At 52.1% G+C, this 27619-nt stretch overlaps 2 protein-coding genes across 4 annotated transcripts; both read left to right on the top strand.

Moving 5' to 3' along the window:
• The first annotated feature begins 529 nt into the window (after nt 1-529).
• Nucleotides 530-22172, top strand: FBXL19 (F-box and leucine rich repeat protein 19). Of its 3 annotated transcripts, XM_053926592.1 has the most exons (13): nt 530-734; nt 1269-1318; nt 1797-3130; nt 4399-4599; nt 6230-6373; nt 6490-6576; nt 6670-6888; nt 7394-7555; nt 8672-9183; nt 15655-15818; nt 15909-16070; nt 20145-20363; nt 20461-22172. In XM_053926592.1, the coding sequence occupies exons 4-13, from the start codon at nt 4423-4425 to the stop codon at nt 20637-20639; spliced, it is 2025 nt and encodes a 674-aa protein (XP_053782567.1). In that variant the 5' UTR covers nt 530-734; nt 1269-1318; nt 1797-3130; nt 4399-4422; the 3' UTR covers nt 20640-22172. The 3 variants fall into 3 exon arrangements, with proteins under 3 accessions (XP_053782567.1, XP_053782572.1, XP_053782559.1); XM_053926597.1 differs by having other exon boundaries at nt 1269-3130; nt 7394-7426; XM_053926584.2 differs by lacking the exon at nt 530-734 and adding an exon at nt 1073-1157 and having other exon boundaries at nt 1269-3130.
• Nucleotides 22173-22319: 147 nt separating this feature from the next.
• ORAI3 (ORAI calcium release-activated calcium modulator 3) lies at nt 22320-27338 on the top strand. The gene is made up of 2 exons (XM_024560458.3): nt 22320-23065; nt 25886-27338. The coding sequence occupies exons 1-2, from the start codon at nt 22838-22840 to the stop codon at nt 26546-26548; spliced, it is 891 nt and encodes a 296-aa protein (XP_024416226.1). The 5' UTR covers nt 22320-22837; the 3' UTR covers nt 26549-27338.
• The last annotated feature ends 281 nt before the right edge of the window (nt 27339-27619 follow it).

Raw genomic sequence — 27619 nt, 5'->3', positions numbered from 1 at the left:
CAGGTAAGAAGGTACAGAGGTGGGAAGCAGTTACATTTGCTTTGGCAGCTGAGGTGTTTAGGGCAAGGGTCCCCAACCCCTGAGCACTCACATTATCACCTGTGCCCCGCCTACCCCCCACCCTGGTCCGTGGAAAAATTGTCTTCCACCAACCGGTCTCTGATGCCAAATAGGTCGGGGGCGCTGGTTTAGGCTTATGCCTCCAAAGCTGGCTGGAGAGGGGGCTGGCAGTATGTAGCACCCAGGGGTGTCCAACCTGCAGCCCATGGGCTACATATCGCCCAGGATGTCTGTGAATGCGGCCCAACACAAAATCATAAATTTGCTTAAAACATTATGATATTTATGTGTGTGTGTGTGATCACGTGTCACAATGTATTTAATGTGTGGCCCAGAGACGCCAAAGCTTTGGACACTACAACTTCAGATTGAAGTAGGACCTCTCAGTCAAGTAGAGAATGGGCGCCCCCTGGTAGCAGTGCTGGGTAGTGGACTCTGGAGGACCAAGCTGAGGAGTTCTAGGGGCGGAAGAGCGGGGCTCAAATGGGGATAGCCTGCCCCGCAGTTTTCTTCTCCCACGAGCTAACTTTTTCCAGCATGATGGATCTTGGGATCCCAGAATAACTGGGCTAGAAGGGACCTCGCAAAAGGAACTACGAATGTGCGTCCCGTGTCAGGCCCTAAGCTGAGCACTTTCGTGACCTTTGTCTTAACACACGTAACTTTGCTTCGAGGTAGGTATCATTATCCCTATTTTTCAGATGTGAAACCGAGGTTTGGCGACTTCCCAGGGAGGGGCGGGGATTTTGCATGACATCAGCGCCTTTTCCCTGGTACCCTCAAGACCTGAAAGATACTTATTCCCCGAGGTCTGGGGGAACAAGTCTCGGGTGTGAGGTGTACAAGCTTTCCAAGGACAACAGCGTGATGGTGCTTTTGCCCACAACCACGCCTCCCTTGTCACAATACTGGTTAGTGTTGCTTTCCTTTAAGAGCCTCCCCTGAAATATGAAGTCCTCGCCACACGGGGAGGCGGGCGTTATATAATCCTGGATCGCCCAGACTTCTTTCTCTTTCGCCCTCTCTGAAGCCCACTAATGACATAAATTCTCCCACTCCACTAGCGAGTGGAGGCGTGGGACTACATTTCCCGGCAGGTCACTGAGAAGGGGGTAGCTGGGAGAGGGCGACTGTAGGTTTCTGCATGCTCGCAGTTTGGCTTGTCCCCCGTAATACACATTTCTACAGCCCACATTCTTTCTCTACAGAAGCTAGAAGAACTACGTCCCCCAGCAAGCGTTGCCGCAGAGGAATGGAGGTAGGCCGCCATCTTTACTGTAGTCCTTTTCCTGGTTTCTACAGGGAGTAGCCCTAGGCCGTGGACTACAAATCCCAGTTCATCATCCCCACTTTCTTTAGCCCCCATCTTTGTCGATAGTCCCCGCCCCTTTTTATTTCCATTGTCTCGACTGAAGATAATAGAGAGGAGACTGGAAGACTGCAACTCCCGTCAGGCTCTGCGCCACCGGGAGGGGTATTTTGGTATTAACAGGCGGACGAGTGCCCAAGGTGGGTAGAATGAGGCGACGGGGAGAGGCTCGGTAGCCTGCCATCTTTACGGTAGTCTCCTTAACCTCCCGGTTTCGTCATTCTTAAGGAACACTAGCAGGCTAAAAAAACTACTATTCCCATCGCACCCCATAAGATCGACTACTAGTCAGGTTGTACGCCCCTCTTCAGCCATCTTGTTTGTAGTCCTCGTTCCATTTCACCTTTCCATTGTTCCTGACGAGTAGAAATGGCAGCGGGAAGGCAGCAGATGAACTGCGACTCCCGTCAGGTACCACTCACGCGGAGGGTTGTGGACAGAAGGGCGTGTGAGTCCCTGGGAAGGAGGTCGGGTTGGGGGAGAAGGCCATCTTGTTTGTAGTCACCGTTCCCGCTCCTTCTGTTATGCTCTGCAACGGGGAGCCTTGGGTCAACCGGACTATAACTCCCGGCATCCTCGGCCCCCTGCTTGGCACGCCCTCCGCCATCTTCTTTGTAGTAACCACTAACCCCAGCGCCCCATTGTTCCCACGGTAGCATCTGTGGCCGCAGGACTACGACTTCCGTCGTTCCCTGCGCGTGTTCATCCTGGCAAGTGGAGTGGTGGGGCAAGGAGGAGGCAGGGGGCGGGGTTCCTCTGGGAGAAGGAGGGAGTAAAGAGGTGGAGGAGGAGGGAAGGAGGAGGGACAGGAGGGGGAAGAGAGGAGGAAGGAGGAAGGAGCTCAGGAGGGATGAGAGAGGCGGCCAGGGCCCCGGGCCGAAGCAGCACCGGGCCGGGGGACCAGGGTGGCTGAGGCACCCCGATTGTTCCCTCCCCCTTTCCCTACCTCTTTCCATCCCTTCCTTCCACTCTCCTGCTTGAAGAAGGGAATTTATTCAAATTTTATTTAAATCCCTATCTCTGGAGGGTCGCGCGCTGGGGGGAGGGGGAGAGGGCAGGGGCATAAGCAGGCTGGGGGGGCGGGGCCGAAGCAGCTTCCTTCACCCCCCTCGGTTCGCCAGATAGTTGTAGGGCAAGGGGCCGCAGTCCAGGGGCGGGCCCAGGGGAGGGGGGCAGGTTACAGGGACCCCCCCCTCCCCGGGAACCGGCGGTGGGCGGGGCTTGAACCCCGGAAACGGTGGGGGGGCGCAGGCCTGGACCTGGACCCCTGGGCAGTGGGGGCTGGAAAGGGGCCAGTTAAAGGGTCCGGGGCGCTGGCGAGAGGTAGGGCGGGGTTGGGGGAGGGGAGCTGGGACTCGGACCCGGGACTGAGTGGGGCCCGGGCAGAAGCTGAGCACCCTGCGTCCGAGGAGCCCCCGTTGGCCTGGGGGGGCTGAGGGACTGAGCCCCCCAGAGCAGGACCTCCCCCTGGAAGGGCCGCGCCGCAGCCCGTGGGAGGGCCTCGCCCCCGGCGCCCCCCATCTCCACTCGCTGCCGTCCCGGCCTCCGCCGGAGGGAGGGGCCGAGCGCCCTCGGGGGGCCGTGGACCCCGGCGTTCTGAGCGTTCCGCGCCCCGCGCCGCCCGGCCCCCCCGCCGCCGATGGCCGCCGACCCGCCGGGAGCTGCCGAGAAGGGAGAGATGGCTCCCGGGACACGTGTGAGGTGGGTTCATGCGGCTCCTCCTCACCCCCAGACCTAGGCAGCTCCCACTCCCATTCATCCTCAGCCCAGCCTCTCTCTACCTTCCCCGCCCCTAGCCTCACCCTTTCTCTGCTCCAAACTCCTCATCTCCAGTCCTTCATCCTGTTACCTTTCTACCCCGGGGAAACTGACCTTCCTTCCTAGACCCGGCTTCCCCTTGCAGACCCCTATCCCCGCCAGCCAACAGTTGCCGCCCTCCAGGCCCCTCCCTTGGAGCCCTGGAGGGCCCCTTCCCTACCCCCATAGATGGGTCTGGAAGCCCCTGGAAAGGGGGAAATTGGGGCAAGACTCAGGCCATGAAGAGAGAGACCCTCCAGGCCTGCTGGGATCTTGGAGGATTTGGTTTCCATGGGAAGGGGAGCCCAAGGGATTCTAGACAATTAGGGATGGAAAGCAGACTGGGAAGCTGGGGATGGGGGACACATGTACCAGCCCATTCTGAGTTGTGTGAAAATGTCAGGCTGGGTTCTAGAATCCCAGGGAATCTGGGAGGTTGCCCAGGTTCACCTAAGATACAGGAAAGGAGGGTGTCTTAGAGCAGAGGAAACTCTATGAAGAGCAGAGGAATTGAGATCTTGGGCTGAGCAGGGACTGTGAAGCAGCATTTCAGAGGGTGTCTCAGAACCTGGAAATTGGGTAGCAGAGTGAATTTTTAGGGATGGGGGTAGGGTGGGGCAGGGATCCCATTGGATCTGGTGACGATATCTAGGTTTGGGGGGAAGATAAATTGTGTGAAAAAGGTCTGGAGCTTCCACCCAAGGATCTGGTTGTCTTGGAGGTAAATCTGGGGAATTTTAGTTTGGGGAGAGCATGAGTGAGCCATAGTACATTTGGATAACAGGGAAAGAGTTGGGACTTCCTAACGTAACTCCACAGACAAGGAGCCCCTGCTTTCCAAGCAACTTTGATGTGGGATATCAGTGGAGAGACCCATGCCCCTTCATCTTCCTTGGGTTAGTCAGGGGGCCACTTGAGGAAGTGTTAGAGGAGGAGTGAGGTTAGGAAGCCAAGTTCTCAGACTCCCAGAGGAGCCAGGTGAACTGCTTGGGAGAGAGAGGACTTGAGGGAGTGGTTCCCCCCACCCCCTGTAGGAGGAGTGACCTCCGTGTTACTTATCTCCCTGGGTAGGAGGATGAGCTCTGGCTGCCTAGAAGTGGGGGGAGCTGTCAGGAGTTTCTCTGGTCAGGGCCGCAGGAGGCCCAGCTGACCCTGTCCCCATTCACCCACAGCCCTCGGCGTTGCTGACGCCCCCAATGTCGTCGAGCAGCCGGGGGCCGGGGGCCGGAGCGCGCCGACGCCGAACCCGCTGCCGCCGCTGCCGGGCCTGTGTGCGAACTGAGTGCGGGGACTGCCACTTCTGCCGAGACATGAAGAAGTTCGGGGGGCCTGGACGCATGAAGCAGTCGTGCCTGCTCCGGCAGTGCACTGCCGTGAGTTCTGCCCCCACTTTGGGACTCTGGGTGCCCTTCCTCAGCCAGCCTAAGTGCCTTTCTGGGGTGGCTGGTGGTTGCTTCCTAGGGTAGAGTTGCTTTTTGTTCACTCATTCATACACTGGTTTGTTCAGGTGTCCAACAGGCCCGTTATTTTCCCCTCAGTTCCCAGTGTAGGGCAATGTTAGGATACAGAGAAGAATCCAAACCAGTCTCCACTGTCACACTTTTCCCAACTTTTCAGAGGCACAGACCTCTAGAAATCCTGGCCCTTCTCGTCCCACTCCCTAGAGGTGTCTGTGCACAGGAGCCCAACCCCAGAGCTAGTGCCTATGAATAGGTCTTAGCCCTCTTCCTCACTTGCCAGAGTGGTCTGAGATTTGAGGCCAAGCTTACCCTTTGTGTGACCTTGAACAAATCACTTGGAATCTCAAGGTACCAGTCTGCAGAACGTTTCTTTTGCTGAGTTATTACAGTAGCACAGATATAAAAAGTGCCTACTACAAGGTCCAGCACACAGCAGGTATCTAAGGAACGTAAGTTTCTTCTCAGCTGTCTCCACCCGTTGAGCTTCCCAGACCTTCAAAGAGTGGCCCTTCCCTAGCAACCATGAGCAGCCGCAGCATCCTGTTTCCCTCTCCCCACACCACCACCTCCTTTTCCCCCTCTAGCCACTCTTCACTGCTTGGTCTCCTCACCCCAGAGCCCCTTTCTCCTCTGTCCCCCAGTTCTAGCCCATTTTTCTGTTCCTTCTTCCCCCTACCTGCTTCTTCCTTGAGTCTGTCTCATAACCTTCAGCATCCCTAATAAGACAGTATTACCACTGTCCTTCTCAGAGTCACATTCTCTGAAGGCTGCTCTCTTTTTCCCTAGGAATGGCCTTTAGTGTTCCCAGGAGTGTTGCCCAAACGAGGTTTGTTGTGAGGTACAGAGCAACCCTAGGCTGCCCACTGAGCAAACTCAGAATCATCCTAGGCTGCTATTGTATCTTCTCCAGCCCTCCCTGAGTATTATTGTCATACTTATCTATGGTCTGTCTTCCTCCCAAAACCAGCTACAATTCCAGGGCCATACAGGCCCTGGATCCAGCTGAACATTCACAACAGTGAGAACAAACAATGTATTATTCACTGGTCCTCTTGCATTATCTCATTCTTAAAACAGTCTTGCACAGGAAAGTTCCTAGCCCCATTTTACAAATGGAGAAACAAATAAGGAAATGAGTCCCTCAAGGTCATGCCGCCAAGAAAGAAGAAATAAGAAATTCAAGCCCTGGCTGGTGTGGTTCATTTGGTTGGAGCATTGTCCCATAACCAAAAGGTTGCAGGTTCAATTCCCGGTCAGGGTACATGCCTGGGTTGTGGGTTCACCCTGGTCCAGGCATGTATGGGAAGGCAACCAATCGGTGCATCTCTCTTGCATCGATGTTTCTCTCTCTCCATTCCTCTCTCTCAAAAAACAATGGAAAAAATGTCCTCAGGTGAGGATTGAAAAAAGAAATTCAAGATTTGATCCAACCTGGCCCATAGGTTCTGAACCTCATCCAACAGCTGGCCAAGGTTCCCAAAAAGAAGGGTCTTTCCCTTGTTGCTTGCCTTCGGGGTTTCTGATGCCCCTTCTCCCCCAACAGCCCGTGCTCCCACACACAGCTGTGTGCCTCTTGTGTGGGGAGGCTGGGAAGGAGGACACAGTGGAGGGAGAGGAAGAGAAATTTGGTTTGAGCCTCATGGAGTGTACAATCTGCAATGAGATCGTCCACCCTGGCTGCCTGAAGGTGATGGGGGGAACTGGAGTCTGGGATGGGGCAGATTGTCAGGGAGCAAGGAAGTGGGGAACACTGCCTTTGGGTTTACTGATACCTATATCTACTTCCCTGCCCTCTGCCCACAGATGGGGAAGGCTGAGGGTGTCATCAATGCAGAAATTCCTAACTGCTGGGAGTGCCCTCGCTGTACCCAGGAAGGCCGGACTAGCAAGGTAGGGACAGGGACTGGGATGGGTGCTGTCCTCTCAGTAGGCAGTGGGTTGGGGAGCTGTGCAGAATCTCACCCCCAACATCTGTCTCCTCAGGATTCAGGTGAGGGTCCAGGCCGCCGCAGGGCCGACAATGGCGAGGAGGGCGCCAGCCTGGGGAGTGGATGGAAGCTGACAGAGGAGCCCCCACTTCCACCACCCCCACCCAGGCGCAAGGGTCCCCTGCCTGCTGGGCACCCCCCAGAGGATGTGCCTGGGCCCCCCAAAAGAAAGGAGAGGGAGGCAGGGAATGAGCCCCCCACCCCAAGGAAAAAGGTGAGCCAGGGAGCATGCTCAGTAGGTTCAGCCCAAGGGAATCTGGGAGCGGTAGTCTTACTACTTTTTGAGGAGGGCGGGCCTGGGAGGCAGTGCTCAATGGGATCCCTCAGGGGTTATTGAGAGATGTAGTTCAGGGGGTGTTGGGGGGAGGATGGGGCATGCTCAGTGTCGAGGAGAGGTACAGGTGAGGGGCAGCTGGCATTGGGCAGGGAAGCTTTGGGAGCCCTGAGTACTTGAAGTATCTGGGAAAGAGCAAACTCAAAGCTGCTACACAGGAAGAAGGAGACAGGCTGGAAAGGGCTGGAGGGGGTGGGGAAGGGAAGAGGAGAGCATGCTTACTGAGCCAAGACACTGGTTGGAAGGTGAGCATGCTCAAAGCTCTCCTTGAGGTAGGGACTTCTGGGAATTGTAGTCTAAGAAGAGAGCATGGATCTTAGTTTTGTGGACAATGAGGGGCTAATGGGTCTCTCCCTTTCCCCATGTCTCCCTCTTTCCCTGGTAGGTGAAAGGAGGCCGTGAGAGGCACCTGAAGAAGGTGGGTGGAGACGCCTGCCTCCTCCAAGGATCGGACCCAGGCGGCCCAGGCCTTCTGCCCCCCAGGGTTCTGAATCCAAGCCAGGCTTTCTCATCCTGCCACCCCGGGCTCCCTCCCGAGAACTGGGAGGTGTGCCGGGGATCTTCTCCCTCCCTCTCCCATCTTTCCTTGCCCTACCCTCCACCCTGGAGACCAAGATCTGTCTGTTCCTGCTTACCGGGCCCTGCCCCTGCCCGCCTTGACCATGATGAGCATCTAGACCCCTGGGAAGAGTAGAGGGAGAGGACGGGTTTGGGCCAGGCCATATGAGTCCCTGACTTTCCAAGAACCCTTGGAGTATTATCTGACCCTTTTGTATCATCTTGCCAAACCTTAACGGAGGAAGAACTGAGTCCAAGTCCCTGCCCGCCGATTCCCTGTGAGGTCTTGGCAAATTGTCAGCTGCTCTGAGCCTCAGTTTTCTTACCTGGGAAATGAAGATGATACCACCTCCTTATCCACCTCTCTCATAGAACTGTTTAAATCTACTGAAAGTAAATGATGGGCTTTGTAAATTTTAAAACTTATCTGGATTCAAGGAAAATGAGGCCCAGAGAGGTTAAAAGATTTGCCTAATATCACACAGCAAGGCTGGATATCAAATGTCACTTTGCATGGGTGCACTAAATGCAGGGGTCTGCCTGGTTGCATCCAAATCCTGCCTCTGCCATTTGTCACTTTGGCATTTAATCTCTCTGAGCCTGTTTTCCTCATGCCTAAAAGGAGTGACCCAAGTTGCCACTCCATTCAAAAACTGTGAGTTTATGACGAGTCAGCGAGTATGGGATTCTCTGCCTGGGACCAGATCTTTGTTATTCTTATACTGTTGATTAGACACTTGGAATTGTCTACTCTAACATCCCATGTTGCAGATGATGAGGCAGGGGCTTCCCAAGGTCACCCAGAGAGTTGAGAGCTAGGCCAGTACTCAAATCTGGATCCGTTTTCCATACCATACTGCTTGTGGAAATTGATGAGCTATTGGAACCCGTAAGGCTTTCAATTCTTTGAAGCAGTGTCTCCACGTGACAGATAAGGAAAGTGAAATTCAGAGGGACATGGCTTGGCTGATGTCTTACATTGTTCAGAGCCAGTGCTGGTACTCAGGACTGTCTCTTGGGCTGTTCATCCCTGGTGACTCTTCATAGGCTGGGGTGGGAAATTGTGTGTCAGACCCTAGAACAGCTTTCTTCTGTCTCCCTGCAGAAACCAAAACCACCTTTAGCCTCTGCTGAGGGCCCAGCAGCGCCATCCCCATCACCACAGAGGGAGAAGCTAGAGCGTTTCAAACGGATGTGCCAGCTGCTGGAGCGGGTGCCTGACACCTCCTCGTCCTCCTCAGACTCAGACTCAGACTCCGACTCATCAGGCACATCGCTGAGTGAGGATGAGGCCCCCGGTGAGGCCCGGAATGGGCGACGGCCAGCCCGGGGCAGCTCAGGCGAGAAGGAGAACCGTGGGGGACGACGGGCTGTACGCCCTGGCAGTGGGGGGCCCCTCCTCAGTTGGCCGTTGGGCCCTGCCCCACCACCTCGGCCCCCACAGCTGGAACGGCATGTGGTACGGCCCCCACCTCGAAGTCCTGAGCCCGACACACTGCCTTTGGCTGCTGGATCCGACCACCCTCTGCCTCGTGCCGCCTGGCTTCGTGTCTTCCAGCACCTTGGGCCCCGAGAGCTGTGCGTTTGCATGCGAGTCTGCCGGACTTGGAGCCGCTGGTGAGTGGCCTGCATAGGCCTGAGTTCTGGTGCTTACACCCTTTGCACTTTCAGTGTGAGTTGCAAAGGGTTCCTGGTTATTCCTCCCTGGTCCCTGTTCTTGTGTTGACACTTCTATAGTATGTGCATACTATATAGGGTGATACTTATGTATTTACTGTGCCCAGGCTGCTTTCCATTTTTGAGCTCATTTAACCTTCGTAAGAACTTTGTGAGTTAGGTACTATTATTCCCTTTTATAGATGAAGTTGAGGTGTCAAGGTCATGTGGAGAGGAAGCAATAAAACCAGGAATTTGAACCCAGGCCCTCTTGCTCCCAAATCTTCTTAACAATATCACTTATGAGTGTTTAGTATGTGCCAAGCACAGTACCTACTGCTGTACATGCATCATCTCATTTCCTTTTCACCTTTCCTCTTCTGAGGACAATCTTAAGTGTTCCATTTACATACGAGAAAGCTCTTTGCTGAGGTGGCCCCTGCCCTCAGCCATACTTGGGCCTCCTGACCCCAAATAACCTCTTCATGTTCCAGAGCCACCACCAATTGTGCTGTCTTCGGCCACACATCTAAAACCAGAGCCACCACCAACTCCCTCTCTCTATCCTCCATCTCTCTGCTGCTTCCTGAACCTTGTTTATTCAGAAATGTCCTTCATCCTCCCAAACCTTTGGTCTTCCTTCCCCCAATCAAACTCTCACGGCACTCTGTTCCACTCAGCACTGTAGAGGCCTTCTGCACGTTGATGAGCCTTCATTCATTTATTCATTTCCATGTTCCAGTCAGGTGCTGGGATGCTGCAGTTACTGTGTCTGTTTTATCTCCACGTTCCTAGCACAGGACAAGGGGCAGTGTAGATGCTTGAGAAATATATATTTTTAAATTTTATTTATTTATTTTTAGAGAGAGGGGAAGGGAGGGAGAAAGAGAGGGGGAGAAACATCAATGTGTGGTTGCCTGTCATGCGCCCCCAACTGGGGACCTGGCCTGCAACCCAGGCATGTGCCCTAGACTGGGAATCAAACCAGCGACCCTTTTGTTTGCAGGCCAGCATGCAATCCACCAAGCCACACCAGCCAGGGCAGGAAATATTTTATTAAATGAGTAAATTCAGGCTCTTTCTCAGGCACTTACTGTGGAACAGGCATCCTGTTGGCCACTTCGCAAATGTAGCTGATTTGTTCTTCATAATTGCTCTTCATAATAGCAATTTTATAATACAGCATCTGTGTACTTCATAGTGTTTTTGTAAGCTAATATAGCCAAAGAACTGAGGACAGCACCTGGGAAATAGAAACTACTCAGTGCTTTAACTGTAATTATTATTGTTCACTCAGTTATAAGTAAGTACTGAAAGCACAGACTTTTACATCCTTAAAACGTAGATTTATGTCCTGGAAGAGCTCCCGGTCAACCTAGCAAATAGTTACAGCAGTTGCTGGGGATTACCACCCCTGCCTCATGTAGTACTTAGTGAAATGTTTGCTGAAGCCTCTTCATTAAGGCCAGCCCTGTGCTTGATACATGGGATCCAGAAGTGAAGAGGACTTGATTTCTGCCTCATGAAGAGACTTGTGACCCGAAGTAGAGAGACTGGACTGCACAGTGGTTTCTAGCTTGGGCCTTGGATCTGGTCCTTATGAGTTTCATCATCCCTGACCCTGGCACTTCTTAGATGTGTGGCCGTGGTCAGACAGCTATACCTGTCAAGGCCTCAGTTTTCTCATCTATTATTTGGGGTTCATATTACTACCTTGTGGGGATTAAATGAGATGGTTCTTGCAAAGTACTTAGCATAGTTCCTGAAGGGTACTGAACACTCAAGAATGAGGGTAGGGTGGAGCAGGGGCCTGTGGGGTAGGGCACAGTGGGAATAGGAGCTCTGTCAGAACTGGGGAGCAGAAGCAGGGGTTGTGGTGATGAAGAGGAAGGACTCAGGTTGAGAAATTTTTAAGAAGCAGAATAGCTTGGATTTGGTGATTTAAGTGTCTGTTGGGCAACAGGGTGGCTCTCAACTGAGTTTCTGTCCCACAAGCCTGAGTGGGCATCAGTACTATTCCTCACCAAAGGAAGAGAAGCAAGTTCTAGGGAAAAGTGAATGCATAGATTAGACATGTGTGGTCTAAAAGGTTTGTGGACCAGTCGGGAGCTAGTAGGGAAACAGCTTATGTACAAGTCTGCTCAAGAGAAAGATCTGAATTTAGAAACTTGGGGCACAGCAGTGAATAAACAGGTGGGCCAGCAGGCAGTTGCAGGTCTTCCTTTCTGGTGGCTTTTGTCCTCTTGGAACTAGAGGTGAAGTGATCTACCAAGAGAAAGATCCAGGTTTGGGAGTTTTTAACCAATAGGTATAAGCTTCAAGGAAGGGGGCAGAAGACAGAATGTCAGTGTTTGTGAGTCAGAGAAACAGCATCCAGACACTTGGGGGAGATCATGGGTGAGGTGTGTTCTGAGGGAGACAGTTTGAGGAGGGAGCGAATGATGAATGTTGGCAAAAGGTCGTGGGAGATCAAGGACCAGAGTAGCGGTGAGATTTTGTTACAAGGAGGCCTTGGTATCCTTGGCTGTTCCACATGGGGGTGGAGGACCAAAGCCAGGTCACATGGGGTCAAGGATATCAGCTTCAAGGCAGGGACTTTATCTGTTTGTTTGCTGCTATCCCTGGTTTCTAAGATGGCACCCGGCATACAGTAGGCACACAAAAAAAAACTTGTTGAATGAATGACAGTGAGGAAATCAAGATGGAGTATAAAGAGGTAGTGAGGGTGGAACTGGAGAGAAATTTGTAGGTGGGAGAGCAAGAAGTTTCAGTCTTTCCTCTCTGGTGACTTCTGTCTTCTCTTGGAACTGTGAGCTGAAGTTGATCTACCAAGAGTGGGGGGAGAGAAGGCAGGCAGAAGAAGTGTGGAGGAGTTGTTGAGTTGCAGGAAAGAGGTTTGGGACTTTGGAGGATGTGGGCAGAGAAGTGTGGCAAGGAAGGGACTGAACATAGGGTCAAGGCCAGTTGGAGTTGTGTGTAAAGACTTAGAGATGGACAGATTGGAGGACATTGGTGGCATCAGGGATCCCAGAGAGCTGAAAGGGAAGAACTGGCTTTGGCTGAGGCCTAGGAGGCTGTTGAGCTCTTTATAGGTAGCAGTTTGGGCTGCTCCATCTCTGTCCCCAGAGGGCCTCTGTGGGGGTGGGAGAGGGCTCTTTTGAGGACTAGAACTTAGGATTTTGGAGATGAGCTTAGTAGGGGGATGACTTACTTGCAGGACTTGAACATCAAGCCCTGACCCCCTGGGTGATGGCATGCCTTGGCCTCTTAAGAGTTCTTCCTGCTTTTTGCTTTATTGTTGTTCCCTAGCTTAGAAAGAATCCATCCATGGCTCCCTGTTGCCCTCACAATGAACTCCCACAGTCTTCTTGGACCACTAATCATGAACAGTGCCCCAGTGACTGCACTAAACACTTCCCCTGTGCCATCTCCCTTCATCTTTGCAGCAAACCTTTGAACTAAGTGCTGCATTTACTCCCTTTTATGGTTTAGAGAATGGCCTAGAGAGGACAAGTCACTTGCCTAAGGTCATTCAAAGTACAGAAGTGGCAGAGCTGGGATTTAGATGCTCATAGTGCTTATACCCTCACCTCTGGGCTCTGTGGCCGTAACAATCCAGCCTGGCATTCTAGCCCTTCTTGACATGTCACCCCTACCTAGGCCTCCTCTGTAGCCTCACCTCTGCCTCCTCCCCACTTACCAGAGTTCAGGCTCTCAGTCCAGGCCAGCTTGGTTTAAGCCCTGGCTCTGCTCTCACTTAGTAGCTGTAGCACCTTGAACATGTTTCTTGACCTCTCTGAGCCTTGTCTTCCTTTACTTTAAAAAGAAGACGGTAACAGTATTTACCTCCTTGGGCTGTTGTGAGGTTAAATGCTTAATTCATAGAAGAGTACCTGGCACATGGTAAACCTTGATAAACACTAGTTGTTAGCGCCATAGTCGTCATCATCATTCTCATTATTAAGAGGTGATGAATTGTTCCTGCTACCTGCGGTTCTCAGAGCTCTCTGTTTTCTCTGTGTCCTGGGCCTGGATACTAGTTCATCCCCATCTGAAATGTACACCCGCTTTCTCCTCTTCCCTCACTAGAGTAGTGGCTGCTGTCCTTAAAGTCTCATCACGCGCTGTCTCCCTGGGGCGCACGCTGTCCCAGTCTTCATTGACTCTTATCATGTCTTTTGTTGCTTCGCTTCTGTGGGCTGACTGTGTGTCCCCATTTTCTGACTGCTTTGTGCCCACTGGAGGCTGGACATTTACTATCAGTAGGGCCCTCAGTGACTGTTGGTTGCCACTCTGAGGTTTAAGGGTCCGATTGGGTCCAGCCAAGAAGAGTCAGGGGAGACTTACTGGAAGCAGAGGCATTGGAATTGAAGAATCTGGGTTGGTTGGCATTTCCAGCACAACATGGGCCAAAATGTGTTGGCACCAGACAGCCTTGTGTGTTGATAGGCTGGCAGATGGTTTGGCCTGGCTCTTAGGAATATGATGCAGAAACAATTGGAGGCGTGTGTGTGCCTCCAGGGAGAACAGTTCCCTTCAAGCCATGGAAGATCCAGGAGGAGCTTCAAGGTGGTGGTCACAGTTGAGCTGGGCCTCAAGATTGGGTCAGAATGGGCAGAGAGAGGTTTTGGGTGGAGCAGGGGGTTTAACTAAGGAGAAAGAGGAAAAGGGGCAGGACTTAGGGACCGAAGCTGGGTTGTAGGTGGGGTTTTGTTTTGGTTTTGCTTTTTAAAATTGGAGAGATTTGCAAATATTATTGGTTGAGTGGATGGTACCAGGAGAGGGAGAGGCTAGCATGCCAGAAGAGGGTGGAAATGGGAGGAGGCGATAGTTGAGACAGAGAGGTGGAGTTGTTGGGATTGAAGCCTTAATGTCTGTGCCTCCAGCGTTCCCTAACATGTCAAGCAGGGGCTCTGGAGTATGCCCAGCAGTTTTAAGTGGTACAAAAACATAATTATTTTTGTTAATTTTGAGAAGGAAGTCTCTCCATTGTGTGCTATTGTATCTTTAACACCTTTCTTATATTTATCTCCCTGTTTAACAAAAATAGTCTCTATGCGGTAGCCTAACACCACAGCAACACTCAGCTAGAATTTAATAACCCTGGTCTGTTTTTATTGTATTTATTTCTATGGTTAACACATTTATGTGAAACAGTGCTGGTTTTAAGTACATAGAGGAGATCAATTCATGTTTTGCAGATACATGGGTAACAAATGACTGGGGTTTGAGGATCACTGCTCCAGCTCAGGGCTTCTTAAAGAAAAAGCCCTTCAGAATTGGGGTAGTGGGGAGGACACGGAGCTTCCTGGACCCCTCCCCACCCCTGCTGCTTCTGACGCAGTTCATCTAGCCCAGGGGGAAATTCCTGACATGCCTTCAAGAACTTCTGCATTAAGATGAGTTTTCAAAAGGAGGCTCAAGGAACTTCAGCGTACCACAAAGTATTAATAGATAAGCTTGGGAGAGGTAGGGGAATGTTCCCTGGTAAAGTAAGTTTGGGAAGCCCTTTTCCAGTCCATTTCATGTTGGACTTAGTCAAGGCTCTCAGAAATGCTGGGATCAGGAAACCAGTTTTAACTTTGTTCAGGCTTCATTCATCTTTGTAGCTTATTCAATACTTTGGACCTGCCAGGTCTTCCATAAACATTGACTAAGTGAATAAATGAAAAGCTATAGATGAAGTATGTTGTGTGGGGGGTGCTCAGTGGAAACTTGGCACTATTTGTTCATTCAACTAAAGCGCAACAGATAACCTACTGTGCACCTGGCACAGTGCTGGGTATTTGGGAAACCAAAGGGAAAAGCCGGATCTGCCCTTGTAAAGCCTACGTTGTAGTTGGCGGTACACAGTAATTGAGTAAAGAGAGCAAATAGGGCCGTAAGTCAAGCCTTGGGCACCTTGCCATCAGGATGGGGTAGATGGGAATCCAGGGCAGAAATTAGTAGAGGTTATGAAAAATGCCCGCAAGCCAAGGACATAACTTAGAGAGCAGTCGTAGGGCGGGGGCGGGGGGTGAGGGGGAGGTTGGGGTTGCTGGTAGATCCCATTGGTGTTACAGCAAATACTGCATATAGGGTGTTTGTGTGTGTCTTTGCCAGAATGTATTAGGAGTTGTACAAAAACCAGAATGACCTTATTTGATCTTACAGCAGCCCTGTGGGGCAGGCCAAGTAAGGATGATTATCTTCATTTTCTAAACTAGGCCTCTGAGGCTCAAGAAGAATGGATTTTCCCAGGGTCTCGCATCCAGTTAGTGATGTTCTTGAGCCCCAAATTCAGTGCTCTTGTCCTGGGTCCTGGAGCTTCCTGCACCCGGCCCCCACCTTCTGTATATGGATCCAGGAGAAAACGGGTGAACTGGTGAGTGTGGTGAGGCTTGTGGGCTCCCTGAGAACTGAGGGCTCTGTCTACCCCCTTGTGGCCGGCAGGTGCTATGACAAGCGTCTGTGGCCTCGAATGGATCTGAGTCGGCGGAAGTCACTGACTCCACCGATGCTTAGTGGTGTGGTTCGTCGCCAGCCCCGAGCCCTGGACCTCAGCTGGACAGGTGTCTCCAAGAAGCAGCTCATGTGGCTTCTGAACCGACTGCAAGGTATGGCATAGTGGTGAGGTAGAATAGGGTGAGTTGGGGGATAGACCTGGCAGAGAGCTCTCTTAGCACCAGCTTCCTAACTTCCTCCAGGCCTGCAGGAACTGGTGCTGTCTGGCTGCTCCTGGCTGTCTGTCTCTGCCCTGGGCTCAGCCCCACTGCCAGCCCTGCGGCTCCTGGACCTGCGCTGGATCGAGGATGTTAAAGACTCCCAGCTCCGTGAGCTGCTGCTGCCTCCACCTGACACCAAACCAGGTGCAGCCTCAGTTGTCTCTTGTAGAGCGGGTTGGGCAAGGTGAGGGTATGAGGCCTCCAGGGTCTCTCGTGACTCATGCTAGGTGTTAAAGGGTTTGAAGAAAGGATAGAACACTTGAGTTTGGAGAGGAAGACCCTGCTTGACCATTTTTCATTCATTCACTCACCTACTGTGTGCTGGGCTTTGTGATAGGAGTGGAGGGACATCCCTGCCCTTCAGGGGGAGACAATTATGGGATTAAGCACAATATGGGATGAAGCAAATACAGGACACTGAACTCTGAGAGGACCCAGGGCATGTGAGTGAAGTCACTGGGTATTGTGGGCTCTACTGAAGAGCATCCTCCAAAGGGAGCAGTGGCAGTGGCCATGGAAGAATGTGGTCCCCATGTGTCTAGTCAGTTCTGTTTCTTAAGATGAACCAGAAATTTGTATATTTCTGAGATGTATCCTCATTTTTAAATGATGGAAATCAATTCAGATTCTTTTAAAATTCATGTGTGGGCCAGTAAAAATATGGCTGAGCAATGGATTTGGTCCCTAGATTCCCTTGCCCTACAGTAAAAAGATACAGATTTTCCTGAGGGAAAAGAGCAGAAAGAGGAAGCCAATTGACTTGGAAGGTTGTATGGAGGTGGTGCTATCATCTCTCTAGTCAAAGCAGCCACCTCTTCACCATGAGTCAGGCCCAGGCACCCTGCCGAGTAAAGTCACCTTTTATTGTTGAACACATATTCTGGGCTGGTCCTGTGTAGGACCCTGGAGACCTCAAACTGAACCAGCCCTATTCTCCACCCTAGTGGAACCCCAGTCATGCAGGAGAGAGAGACTCAGAAAGAGAAGGTTGTATGGCGTGATGTGGTACGGTAAGGTCTGTGGTCAGGAGAGGGGGAGAAATGAAAGAAGCCCTCTTTGAAAGGAGCTATTTGAACTGAGTCCTGTAAGGGACAAGGTTTTTCTGGGGAATGTGAGGCAGAATAAGTAGTTTTGTGGGGCAGGAGGCCCATATTAACTGAGGGGAATGCTGGGAGCTGAGGCTGGTCAGGTGATCAGAGGCCTGGTCACCTTGGGGGTCATTTGGAGGTATGAGAGTGGGGGACACTGAGGCCTGGGGGCTCCTTGTCTCGTAGAGATGAGATGTTTACAGTAGCATCCTCCTTGGTCCGCACCAGTCTGTTCTCTACACCCAAGACAGGAGAACCGTCCAGAAAGACAAATGTAACCATTTCACTCCTGTGCTATAAACTGTTTTTCATTGATTCCCCGTGTTCTTTGGATAAAGACCAATACTTTACTGTAGTTGCTAAGGCCTGGTATGGTCTGGTTTCTGCTGACCTATGTGATTCCTGCATTTTAGCCACCTCAACCTCTTTGCCAAGTTTCTTCCAGCTCCAAGGCCTTTCCCACTCGTCCTGGCCCAGGATGCTCTATCTTCCTTCATGTAATTAACACCTAATCACCCCTCAGGCTGCAGTGTAAATGCCACTTACTCCCAGAAGCCCTTGATGATTCTGTCCCCCCTTGAGATCAGAGCTCCTCTTCAGCTTTGAGAGCAGTCCCTTCCTAGCAGATCAGTGTAGTTATGAAATGGTTTGATTGTTTCCTCTCACTAGGTTCTTAAGCTCTGTGAGGGCAAACACTATCTGCTTGCCCCAGCACCTTGCATTCACAACTCTCTCAAGGCTCCCTTTCTCCCACCCTCCCCTACCCTACCCCTTCACAGCAGCCTTGAAAGAGGAGTAGAGAAGCAGCTAGGATTCTTTGCATTTTCTGTACAAGGCTCCAGAGGCCCGGAGGGGTTGAGTGACTGCTGCAAGTCACACAGGCCAAGCCAAACCAGAGCTCACCCATTGCCCCCTCTACTGGAAATGGACTGAGCCAGGCAGATTTGAGCACGGGTAAGGGTGGGCATTGGGAAGAGTACATTCCATGAGGTGAGGAAGTGCTGGTTGGCTGGCAGGCTGACCCCCTTCTTCTTCCTGAATTCACTTCAGTTTAAGCCCCTTTATCAGGAGTTTGCAAAGATGAGTTTTCTGGGCCTTTGAGACCTATTGTGCCTGTTGGAACTCTATACTTACCTTTCTGATCTTGGCTCCCTGGTTCTAACAGCGTTCCTAGAGCACAACTTAAAATTCTGCTTCTTGCTTTCACCCCCTGCTATTTTCTGCCCTGTGTACTCTTCTCCCATCTCTCCACAGGGTCAGTCCTTGAAGGCCCCGCTTAAATGCTACCACCTCAGTGAAACCCTCGCTGATGCCCCCTTTTCCCCATCCAAGCCAGAGTGCCCTCTTTCCTCTGCTTCCCTCTAATGGCTTTGGCTATGGCCCAAGGTTGAGGGCATCTGTAGATGTATTCCCTCTCCAGGCTCTCAGCTCCTCAAATGAAAAAAACGAGGGAGTGGAAGTCAGCTTGCAAAGTCAAGTACCCACAGAGGGGCGTGACAGGTAACAAGTGGTGGGTTTGGTGCAGGACATTAAGAAGGAACACCTAGCAACCCAGGGTGCCAGATGTTACGATTCTTAAAGAAAAGGTCAATATCTAAACTTCTTTATAAAAATGTCCTTTTTGTAGGCTTAATTACTTAGAAAATTTTTAGCATTATGCAGATTCCATAACATTTGTGTGTCTGATCTAGTTTATCTAAAGGCTAGGCTGGTGCCTGGGAGGTAAATAGTGTTGTGATAAGAGTTTGGACTTGGAGTCACCTGGCCTGCTGTACTTGGCTTTGTTACTTCATAGTCATGTGACCCTGGACCGATTGCTTAAGAATTTGAGCCTCCCATTTTCTCATGTGTTAACAGGAATGATAATCAGAGGACTTGCCTCCTGAGGCTGTGGTTCTTATACCTTGGTCTTCAGACCTGTAGCTTCAACATCACTGGAGAACTTGCTAGAAAAAGAAACGCTGAGGCCCTAACTTAGAGTGCCTGAACTCTGGGGTCAGGACCAGCAATCCATTTTAACCATGCTACCAGGAGACATAGTTTGAGAGCCACTGGCCTAGGAGCAGATAGCCACTTAGCCTGTGTTTGGCGCACAGTGAATGCTCAGTTAGTGACTGCTGGTGCACCGTAGGTGTACCAGACACTGTAATGCCAGGACTGGTAAACACAATAAAAGGGAAGCAGACCCTGTGCTTTTGGTTCAGAGATGAGCAGTGTAAGCTCTTTTAACCCCAGAGACAGATGAAGAGGAGGACCCTGAGCCCAGACCTGAGAGCCGGAGACACTACACTGGCCAGGCAGAGGACTGAGCACAGGTGGCCAAAGGGAGAGTGTCTCAGGGCAGGATCAGCTGTGGGTTTTGTCCCAGGTATTTGGGGGCAAGGGAGAGGAGTTAAGAGCTGAGAAAGGGATAAGACCTTATAGGAACTGGAATGTTTCACCAAGGAGATTAGACTTCTTTGAGGTGCTCTCAGAGTTTTTTAGCTCTTAACAAGTTTTTAAGAGTTTTAGCTCTTACAGGTGCTCTCAGAGAAGTGATATTGTCCAAACTAGTGTTTGAGAATAGCTCTCTTTGGATTCCAGGAAGAATAGGAGAGACTAGAGTGAGTAAGGAGGTTGGGGCAGAAATTGAGGCAAGAATGGCGTTGACTCAGAATGGTGAAATGGGGAGAGGAGAGAAAGGAATCCGGTTGGTGACTTCACTAATCATAGAAGCAGAGGGAAGTGGAAGAGGAGCCTGGAATGTCAGTCCTATTGGGGTGTTATTTGTTGCATGAGTGACTATAGATTGAGTATCTATGTGCCAATTTTGGGGATAAAGCAAGAACCAGACAGACAAAAATAATACAGGGAAGGGATAGGACTTTGTGGAATATGGTATTTTCAAATGGAGTAGTTATGACAGGCATCACTGAGGAGGCAGTATGAGCGATGAACAGATGAGATGAGGTCAGGCTTGTGGGTGTTCGGGAGAGAAGAGCAAGCCATGCAGAATGCCAGTGAGGCTCACATATGGTTGGAGCAGATTTAGGGGGCGGTGAGGAATATGAGTGTGGAAACATAGCTGGTCTGGTTGCCTAGTTGTAGGTATGGAAGCAGGGAAGTACTGACCTCTTATCTGCCTCCCCAGGGCAAACGGAGAGCCGTGGGCGGCTGCAGGGGGTAGCAGAGCTCCGCTTGGCAGGCCTGGAGCTGACAGATGCCTCCCTGCGGCTCCTGCTGCGCCATGCACCCCAGCTGAGTGCCCTGGACCTGAGCCACTGCGCCCATGTCGGGGACCCCAGCGTCCATCTCCTCACAGCCCCCACCTCCCCACTCCGAGAGACCCTGGTACACCTCAATCTTGCTGGTAAGCATGGTCCCATCTTGCTAGGCTATTGGTCCCCATGGCCAGTGCCTACCTCTACTTACTTTCTTGGTGTTGGCTACCATTACCCCGTCCCCAGGTTGCCACCGCCTCACTGACCATTGCCTTCCGCTGTTCCGCCGCTGCCCTCGTCTACGCCGTCTAGACCTGCGCTCCTGCCGCCAGCTCTCGCCAGAAGCTTGTGCCCGGCTGGCAGCTGCTGGGCCCCCTGGCCCCTTCCGCTGCCCAGAAGAAAAGCTGCTTCTCAAGGACAGCTAGTTGGGTGCCCCCCACTCTCCCCCAGGACTCATCAGGAGCCTGGACCTCAGGCCTTCATTTCACTCCTGCCAGGAGGCCAGGTTACCCACCTCATAACTTGGGATTCCTGAGTTTTCTGACTTGGGATTCCTGCCCAGGGACTTGAGCCAGCCTCCCTACTCTTTACCCCCTGCACTGATATTTCTGGGGGTCTCTCCCTTCCATCTCCTCCCCTTTCCACCTGCTTCATTGTCCATCCCCTGGGGGGAGTGGGTCAGAGGTACTGGGGGTTGCTGAGCCAAAGGGATGGTGGGAGGGGGGTAAGATGCAAGTTTGAGGGGGGGAGAATGGGGGAAATGTATCTGCACACAAGATACTGGGAGCCAGGGGCTGGGGGAGGTGGAGGATGGGCTGGGGTGGGGGGGCACAGAAAGCAGACCACCAAGGGTGCAGGGAACAGACCAGACACTTGGAGTTGGGGGGAGGGGCAAAAAGGGAAACCAGAGGAGCAATTAGGTGTTGGGGGAGGGGGGACTCGGGCAACCAGGGAAAGCCAGGACTAAGAGGAGTCCAGGGGTTGGGTACTTAGTCCAGCAGGTGTGGGGGTCGTAAGTACTCCCTCAGGGGGTCACTCCTCCCCTTACTCCCTCCCCAGTTTCAGTTCTTCCCCCAACCCTGACTCTTTGAAAGTCACTGACAATGGCAGCTATTGCGAGGAGTGGGGGCCAGCTGGCCTACCTGCTGTTCACCGTGGCCCAGGGGAGTGGTGAGGGGTACCCCAGCCCCTACCTGCCTTCCCACTCAATACTTGAACATTCATCTGTACTTAAGTGTTACTTGAACCTGGGGAACCTCGGACCTAGGGGAGCCGGAGTGTGAGGGGCCCGTGACCGCTTGGACTGAGACTGGACCGGTGGGCACCCAATTTGGACTGCGCCACCAGCAGGCTCTCTCTTGCTTTACTGTATTGAGCAGCTCCACCCCTGCCGACCTGAAGTGGGGTGGGGTGCCAGCCCAACGATGGGGAAGATGGAACTCCTCCAGTTTGACTCTTTCCCCCCCCCTTCGTCATGGAAGCTTGTATCCCATTTGCCTAGGGAACTGCCACTCCTGGTTGCCATGGAAATAGCCAATGGACATGTCCCAAAGCCAGGGCTAAGGCTGGTAATAGCCCCTCTTGGTTGCCATGGGAACTTAGTAACACTTGGCCCGCCCTTGCCCCTTCCTCCAGTGGCAGGGCGGGGTTAGGGGAGCCAGTGCACGCCCTTCAGCCCGGGCCTCCTGGGGAGCTGGGTTGTATCGAGTAGGGGAGGGGAGAATTTATCCACATACCTCAGGTATCAGGGCGGTGCACGGGTGGGGGGAGGGAATGGGCAGACCAAAGGTCGACGGGAGGGGGTCGAGGGGATTGTGAAAAGCTTGAGGTTGGGGCCGCTTGGGGGGAGGGGGGAGGAGGAGGCAGCCCGGCGGGGGACGAGTTGGGGACCCAGCCGGGCTGGGCCCCGGGTCTGTACAATACGGTTTGCTATAAAAACTCAAAATCTTCCAGCTGGGGTCACAGAGTTCATGTGTGTGTCTGCGGTGTTGGGAGAGGGGGTGGGGGCGGCCTTGAGTGCCTGCCCTTTGGGGCTCTCGTAGGCCGGGTGTTTGGATGGATCTGGGAATCTTGGACCTCCTCTGTTTTTCCGGAACTGATTTTACAGGACCCCTGTAGTCCCTACAGACTGATGGGCTCGCCTTTACCGAGATTGCAATTTAGGTAGAGGGTTAGAGGTCTGAACATCTGGATGTGTCCGTGTGTACTTGGAATGGTCCAGGGCCCTGGAACTCCCAGTCACAGGCTGCGGCTGGTTGCTATCCTCAGCGGAGCTAGGGCACCTGCATGACATTTTAGGTGGACTAGTGTCACTGAGTCCCTTGAGAACTTTATCAGACGCCCTCGGGCTCCACCCCATCATGTGGCCACCTCGGCTCCGCCTCTGCCCCAGTTCCTGTTTCAGCTTCTGGTGTCCCGCTTCGGCCCCTAGGGTTCCCCGCAGACTCCAGCTCTTCCTTCTCGGTTTGGACTGCCTCTTCCTGGGCGCCTGCCGCCTACATCTCTGCTCACCCCGCAGGGGGATGGGGTCTCCCCCTCGACTGAGCTGGTCTTCCTGGACTCCCCGCGGCTACTTGGTCCCACCTTGACTGCCCAATCCACCTGGTGCTGCAGCCCCCTCAGGATGAAGGGTGGCCAGGGGGACGCTGGCGAACAGGCCCCACTGAACCCGGAGGCCGAGTGCCCCGCGGGCTCAGCCACATACCGAGAATTCGTGCACCGCGGCTACTTGGACCTCATGGGGGCCAGTGAGCACTCGCTGCGGGCACTCAGCTGGCGCCGCCTCTACCTCAGCCGGGCCAAGCTCAAAGCCTCCAGCCGCACGTCTGCCCTGCTCTCGGGCTTCGCCATGGTGAGGGGAGGGTGGGGGTGCACAGGATGGGGGGAGGTACGGGGTCGTGGGCAAAGTAAACCCAAGGGAGGCAGGGTGAAAGGAAAGGGAAAGGCTGGGTTTTAAAGGGTAAAAGGGGAACAACAAACAAGGTCCCAAGAGAGGACACGAATCCCTTTAATGGGTGTGTCTGTAAACAGACCCCTGGCATAAACTGGGCCACAGGAAGGATAAGTGCTAAAAATGTCATGGGGGGACACAAAGGATGTTAAGGGAATAGACAAATCACCAAGGGGAATACATATGCAAAGATGAGGCAAAGAGGTCCAAAAGCAACTCCAGGCAGGAGTGATTATTAGCCAAGGGCAAATCAGACCGGGGGAGTGGGGGGCAGGATCAAAGAAAAGAAACTGGATGGAGCCCTCACCAACTGAAGGTGGGCCCATCCCAAGGAGATGGCTAGCACCCAGCAGGTCAAAGGGTACTTAGTTTAGCCCAGGAAGCTTTGAGAAGACAGGATGCTGGTGAGAAAGCCTGGGGGAGGGGTGGGGAAGAAGCTGATTAGGAAGCTGATTCATGATTCCTGAGCTGATACACTGGGGGTGTGGAAAGATGATATCAACTAACGGTGCCAGCTGAAGCCTCACAGGAAGTGGGACCCAGGGAGGTCGGAGAGTAAGGAGTCAGCAGACACAATTCCTGACTCTTTCCTGCTTGTGGCCAGTTGTGTGACCCTGGGCAGGCACCCACCACTTTGCAGGTCAGTGGGAAATTGTGAGGTCATGGAGGGTGCGTCCTCTGTAGCCTGCCAAGTATTTGCCCAAGAATGAGCTGATTCTTGTCCTCAAACCCTAGATCCAAGCATGTTAGAGCAAGACACACATCAAAGATGGCTCAGACTACCTGTTACAGTCAGTCTGGGAAACCAGGGCCCAGAATGGGGCAGTGGCTCTGCCAAGAGCATTCAGCAGATGGAGGATATAGAAAAGACTAGGGTGCAGAGTCACTGGCCTGTTAGTCCATGGTTTCCCCACCATCATGACAGGAAGGGAAACACATCTGGCAGAAGGGGTGGGGTGGGAATCTTTGTAGGACCTGTTTCTGTTGACAGCAAATTGAAATGGGAATGAAAGGGTCAGAGCACTAGGTGTTTTGGATTAGTCCCTACCTTTCTCAGTGCCACAGCCTCTGTATTTGAGATGCGGAGAGGAAAGGTATCTCTAAAGTTCATCCCAGGTCTATAGTTTTTTTATATGAAGGTTCAAGATCCACAGGCCAGCCCACCCTTCCTGATGGGAGTTATGTAGGGACAGGGAGTTGGCTCTCCTTCAACTGTACAGACTGCAGAGGGAAGGAGGCAGTCCCATGGACCTATCTGAGGGAGGTTCCCCACCCCATGGTCCAATCTGGTCTGCTTCTGGGCTTGCATGTTGCTGGGGTGAGAGCTAAGGGCCAGGATCTTCTCTGCAGGATCAAGAGGCCAGATGAGTAGGTTCTGGGAGCAGGACTGGCTCCAGTCTTGCCAGGGAGAGCAAGGCTGGGTCATCCTGTAGCAGAAACCAGGAGTAGGCCCAGCCCAGATACCTGTTGTGGAAAACACTTGCTAACACCCTTCATTGTCCAGTTTCCCAAAATATTCATCTTTGTTTTTCCGCCTCCTCTTTCCAGACTCCGCACCTTCTCCCTTCCCTCAGCCCCAGAGCAATCTAATGGGTCCTGCAAGAACTACTGGGGAGAGAGAGAGATTTTTGAATTCTAGTGGCCTAGGTTAGAATAACATACAAATTGTATTGAATTGTCACTCTGCTTAGGGCTTTTATGTGCATCACCTATTACCCTATGAAGTAGGTACCACTGGTATGGCCACTTTACAGCTGAGAAAACTGAGGATCAGAGATGTTGAGACACCTTCCCAGGGTCCCACAGTAAGTGGCAGGCTTTGAACTTAGCCAGTCTGGTTCTAGAGTTCAAATTTATACAAGCCTAGAACAGGATCATCAACTCAAATGTTTGCAAAGGCAAGCAGGTAATACGGAAGCCAAGTTGTTTTGTGGGGACTGTGGCTATAAAGAGATCCCAGGAGCTGTTCAAAGGCAGCAGCTGCCTTCAACTCTAGCTGATAGTTGCCATGCAAGAATGTGGACCTGGAATAACCAGATCTTCTGAATTTTCAACAGCATCTGGAAATTGATATATTTATATGAAATCTCTTGAATTTTAAAAGTTTGTAATTCCATTCTTTAAGAAATACACTGTTTGAGCCAAGCAAAACATGTTTGCAAGCTGGCTTCGGTTCATAGTGTGCCAATTTGCAAACTCTGGCCTTGGAATTTGATGTTAACTAATAACAGCAAACACTCGTACTTACTATGTGTCTTGCATTATTCTTAATACTTCATGTATATTATCGCATTCAATTTTCACAATAACTTTATAAGACAGGTAGGTGTTATTATCAATCCCCATTTTCCAGCTTGAGGAAATTGAGGCACAGAAAGACTAAGGCACTCACTCAAGACCATACAGCTTATAGACCTGAGAATGAACCCAGGCAGACCAGCTCCAGAATCTGTTCTTTTTAACCGTTATATTAGAAGGTAAGATTGTCAGAAACATGTCATCCAGCCATTTTGATAGCTAGGTGGGAAAACTAAGGACCAGAACAGGCAAGAGCTTTCCCAAGGCTGCCCATTCATGCACTCAGCAAAGACTGAGGGTCTATCTTCTGCCAGGCAAACAATAGGTACTAAGGATACATCACTGATGTATGCCAACAGGCAGACACTCTGCTACTGTTCAGGAGGTTATGGGCACTCAATCCACCCCCTCTTGTCCCCACAGGTGGCCATGGTGGAGGTACAACTGGAGAGCAACCATGAATACCCGCCAGGCCTGCTGGTGGCCTTTAGTGCCTGCACCACCGTACTAGTAGCTGTACACCTCTTTGCACTCATGGTCTCCACGTGTCTGCTACCCCACATTGAAGCAGTTAGCAACATCCACAACCTCAACTCTGTCCACCAGTCTCCACACCAACGACTCCACCGCTATGTGGAGCTGGCCTGGGGCTTCTCAACTGCCTTGGGTACCTTCCTCTTCCTCGCTGAAGTTGTTCTGGTTGGCTGGGTCAAGTTTGTACCCATTGGGGCTCCCTTGGGCACGGCAGCCCCTGTGGTACCTGCCTCCCAGGTATCTGGGACTCTGCCATCAGTGGCCACCTCACTTAGTCCAGCTTCTAAGCCACCCTCTGCTTCTGTAGCCCCACCAGAGACTGAGCCATCTGAGGCCTGCCCACCACAGCAAGCATGTGGTGGTGGTGGTGGGATCCATGGACCAGGCTGGCAAGCGGCCATGGCCTCCACAGCAATCATGGTACCTGTAGGGCTTGTGTTTGTGGCGTTTGCCCTGCATTTCTACCGTTCCTTGGTGGCACACAAGACAGACCGCCACAAGCAGGAGCTAGAGGAGCTGAGTCGCCTGCAGGGGGAGCTGCAGGCTGTGTGAGGTTGGTGTTAGCCACCCTCAAAAGCACTGCCTTCCTCAGGGGTCAGCCAGAGACCCCAGGTCTACTGGACACTGCTCCCTGACCCTGCCTGGTGGTACTTAGGTAGAGACCAGATTCCTGGCCTCAGGGTCCTTTGGGCTGGGCCTTAGGGCAGTTCCCATGTTCCCAGGGATTTTCCCTGTCAGCCTTTCCTAAAGGTTTTATAAATTCTACTCTACACCTGGGCTGGGAGGAGCAAGGGAGGAAGTGGAAGATTCTTAGTCCAAGGTTCATACAGTTGGTGGAAGGGAGGCAGGGAGACCCTGGTCAGACCTTTGGTGCTGCCCCTTAGCCACTTCCCCCTATACAGGATGTGGAGGTCAGGTTATACACCCACCCAATTGCTCCAGAAGGCAGCCAACCCTTGCTTTATTTTTGTAGAATTTTTAAAAATTGACTTGAGAGAGGGAGAGAAAGATATATCAATGTGAGAGAGAAATATCGATCAGCCGCCTCCCTCCTGTACATGCCACGAATGGGGATAAAACTCACAACCTAGGTATGTGCCCTGACTAGGGATTGAACCCTGACCTGCAGCCCTTTGCTGTACGGACAACACTCCAACCAAATGAGCCACCCAGCCAGGGCTTGTAGAATTTATTTTATGGTTGGCATTTGTTGGGAAGCTTTTCCCCATCCCAAGATTTCAATGGGTTTCACACGCTTGCTTTAGTTGCTATAGAAATTTGGGTGTTTCTGCCCCAGGCATAGGTCCAGCCTTTCCTAGAAGGAACCTCCCTATTTTTGGAGGTTCAAGTGCCAGTCCAATTTCCCTAGACCCACACTTAATACTTCTATATATGATTCTTACTGTTCTGTGCCAGGGTTTGGGGGTCTTTGGAGACTGAGGGCCTGTGTGCCCAGCTTGACTACCTAGCAAGGGTTGGGGTCAGGAGGTTTTAAGGGAAAAGGTCCAGTCCCTAACCCTTGGAATACAGAGCTATTCTGCCACTGAATTTTTGATGCACCTTGTTTTGTATAATAAATTGTGTTTCACAGATGCCCCTGTGGCTGTAAATGGGGTGAAGGGG

The sequence above is a fragment of the Desmodus rotundus genome, chromosome 1 (genome assembly GCF_022682495.2).
Source record: "Desmodus rotundus isolate HL8 chromosome 1, HLdesRot8A.1, whole genome shotgun sequence".
In the NCBI taxonomy this organism is placed as follows: domain Eukaryota; kingdom Metazoa; phylum Chordata; class Mammalia; order Chiroptera; family Phyllostomidae; genus Desmodus; species Desmodus rotundus.
This window is presented reverse-complemented; position numbering and strand designations above follow the sequence as displayed.

Excerpts from the sequence above, each read along its gene's own strand:
- FBXL19 (XM_053926592.1), top strand. The coding sequence starts at position 4,423 with ATGTCGTCGAGCAGCCGGGGGCCGGGGGCCGGAGCGCGCCGACGCCGA. Across the intron at positions 6,374-6,489 it reads TCCACCCTGGCTGCCTGAAG|ATGGGGAAGGCTGAGGGTGT; the intron begins GTGATGGGGGGA and ends CTCTGCCCACAG. Across the intron at positions 16,071-20,144 it reads TCCACCTGACACCAAACCAG|GGCAAACGGAGAGCCGTGGG; the intron begins GTGCAGCCTCAG and ends CTGCCTCCCCAG.
- ORAI3 (XM_024560458.3), top strand. The coding sequence starts at position 22,838 with ATGAAGGGTGGCCAGGGGGACGCTGGCGAACAGGCCCCACTGAACCCG. Across the intron at positions 23,066-25,885 it reads TGCTCTCGGGCTTCGCCATG|GTGGCCATGGTGGAGGTACA; the intron begins GTGAGGGGAGGG and ends TTGTCCCCACAG.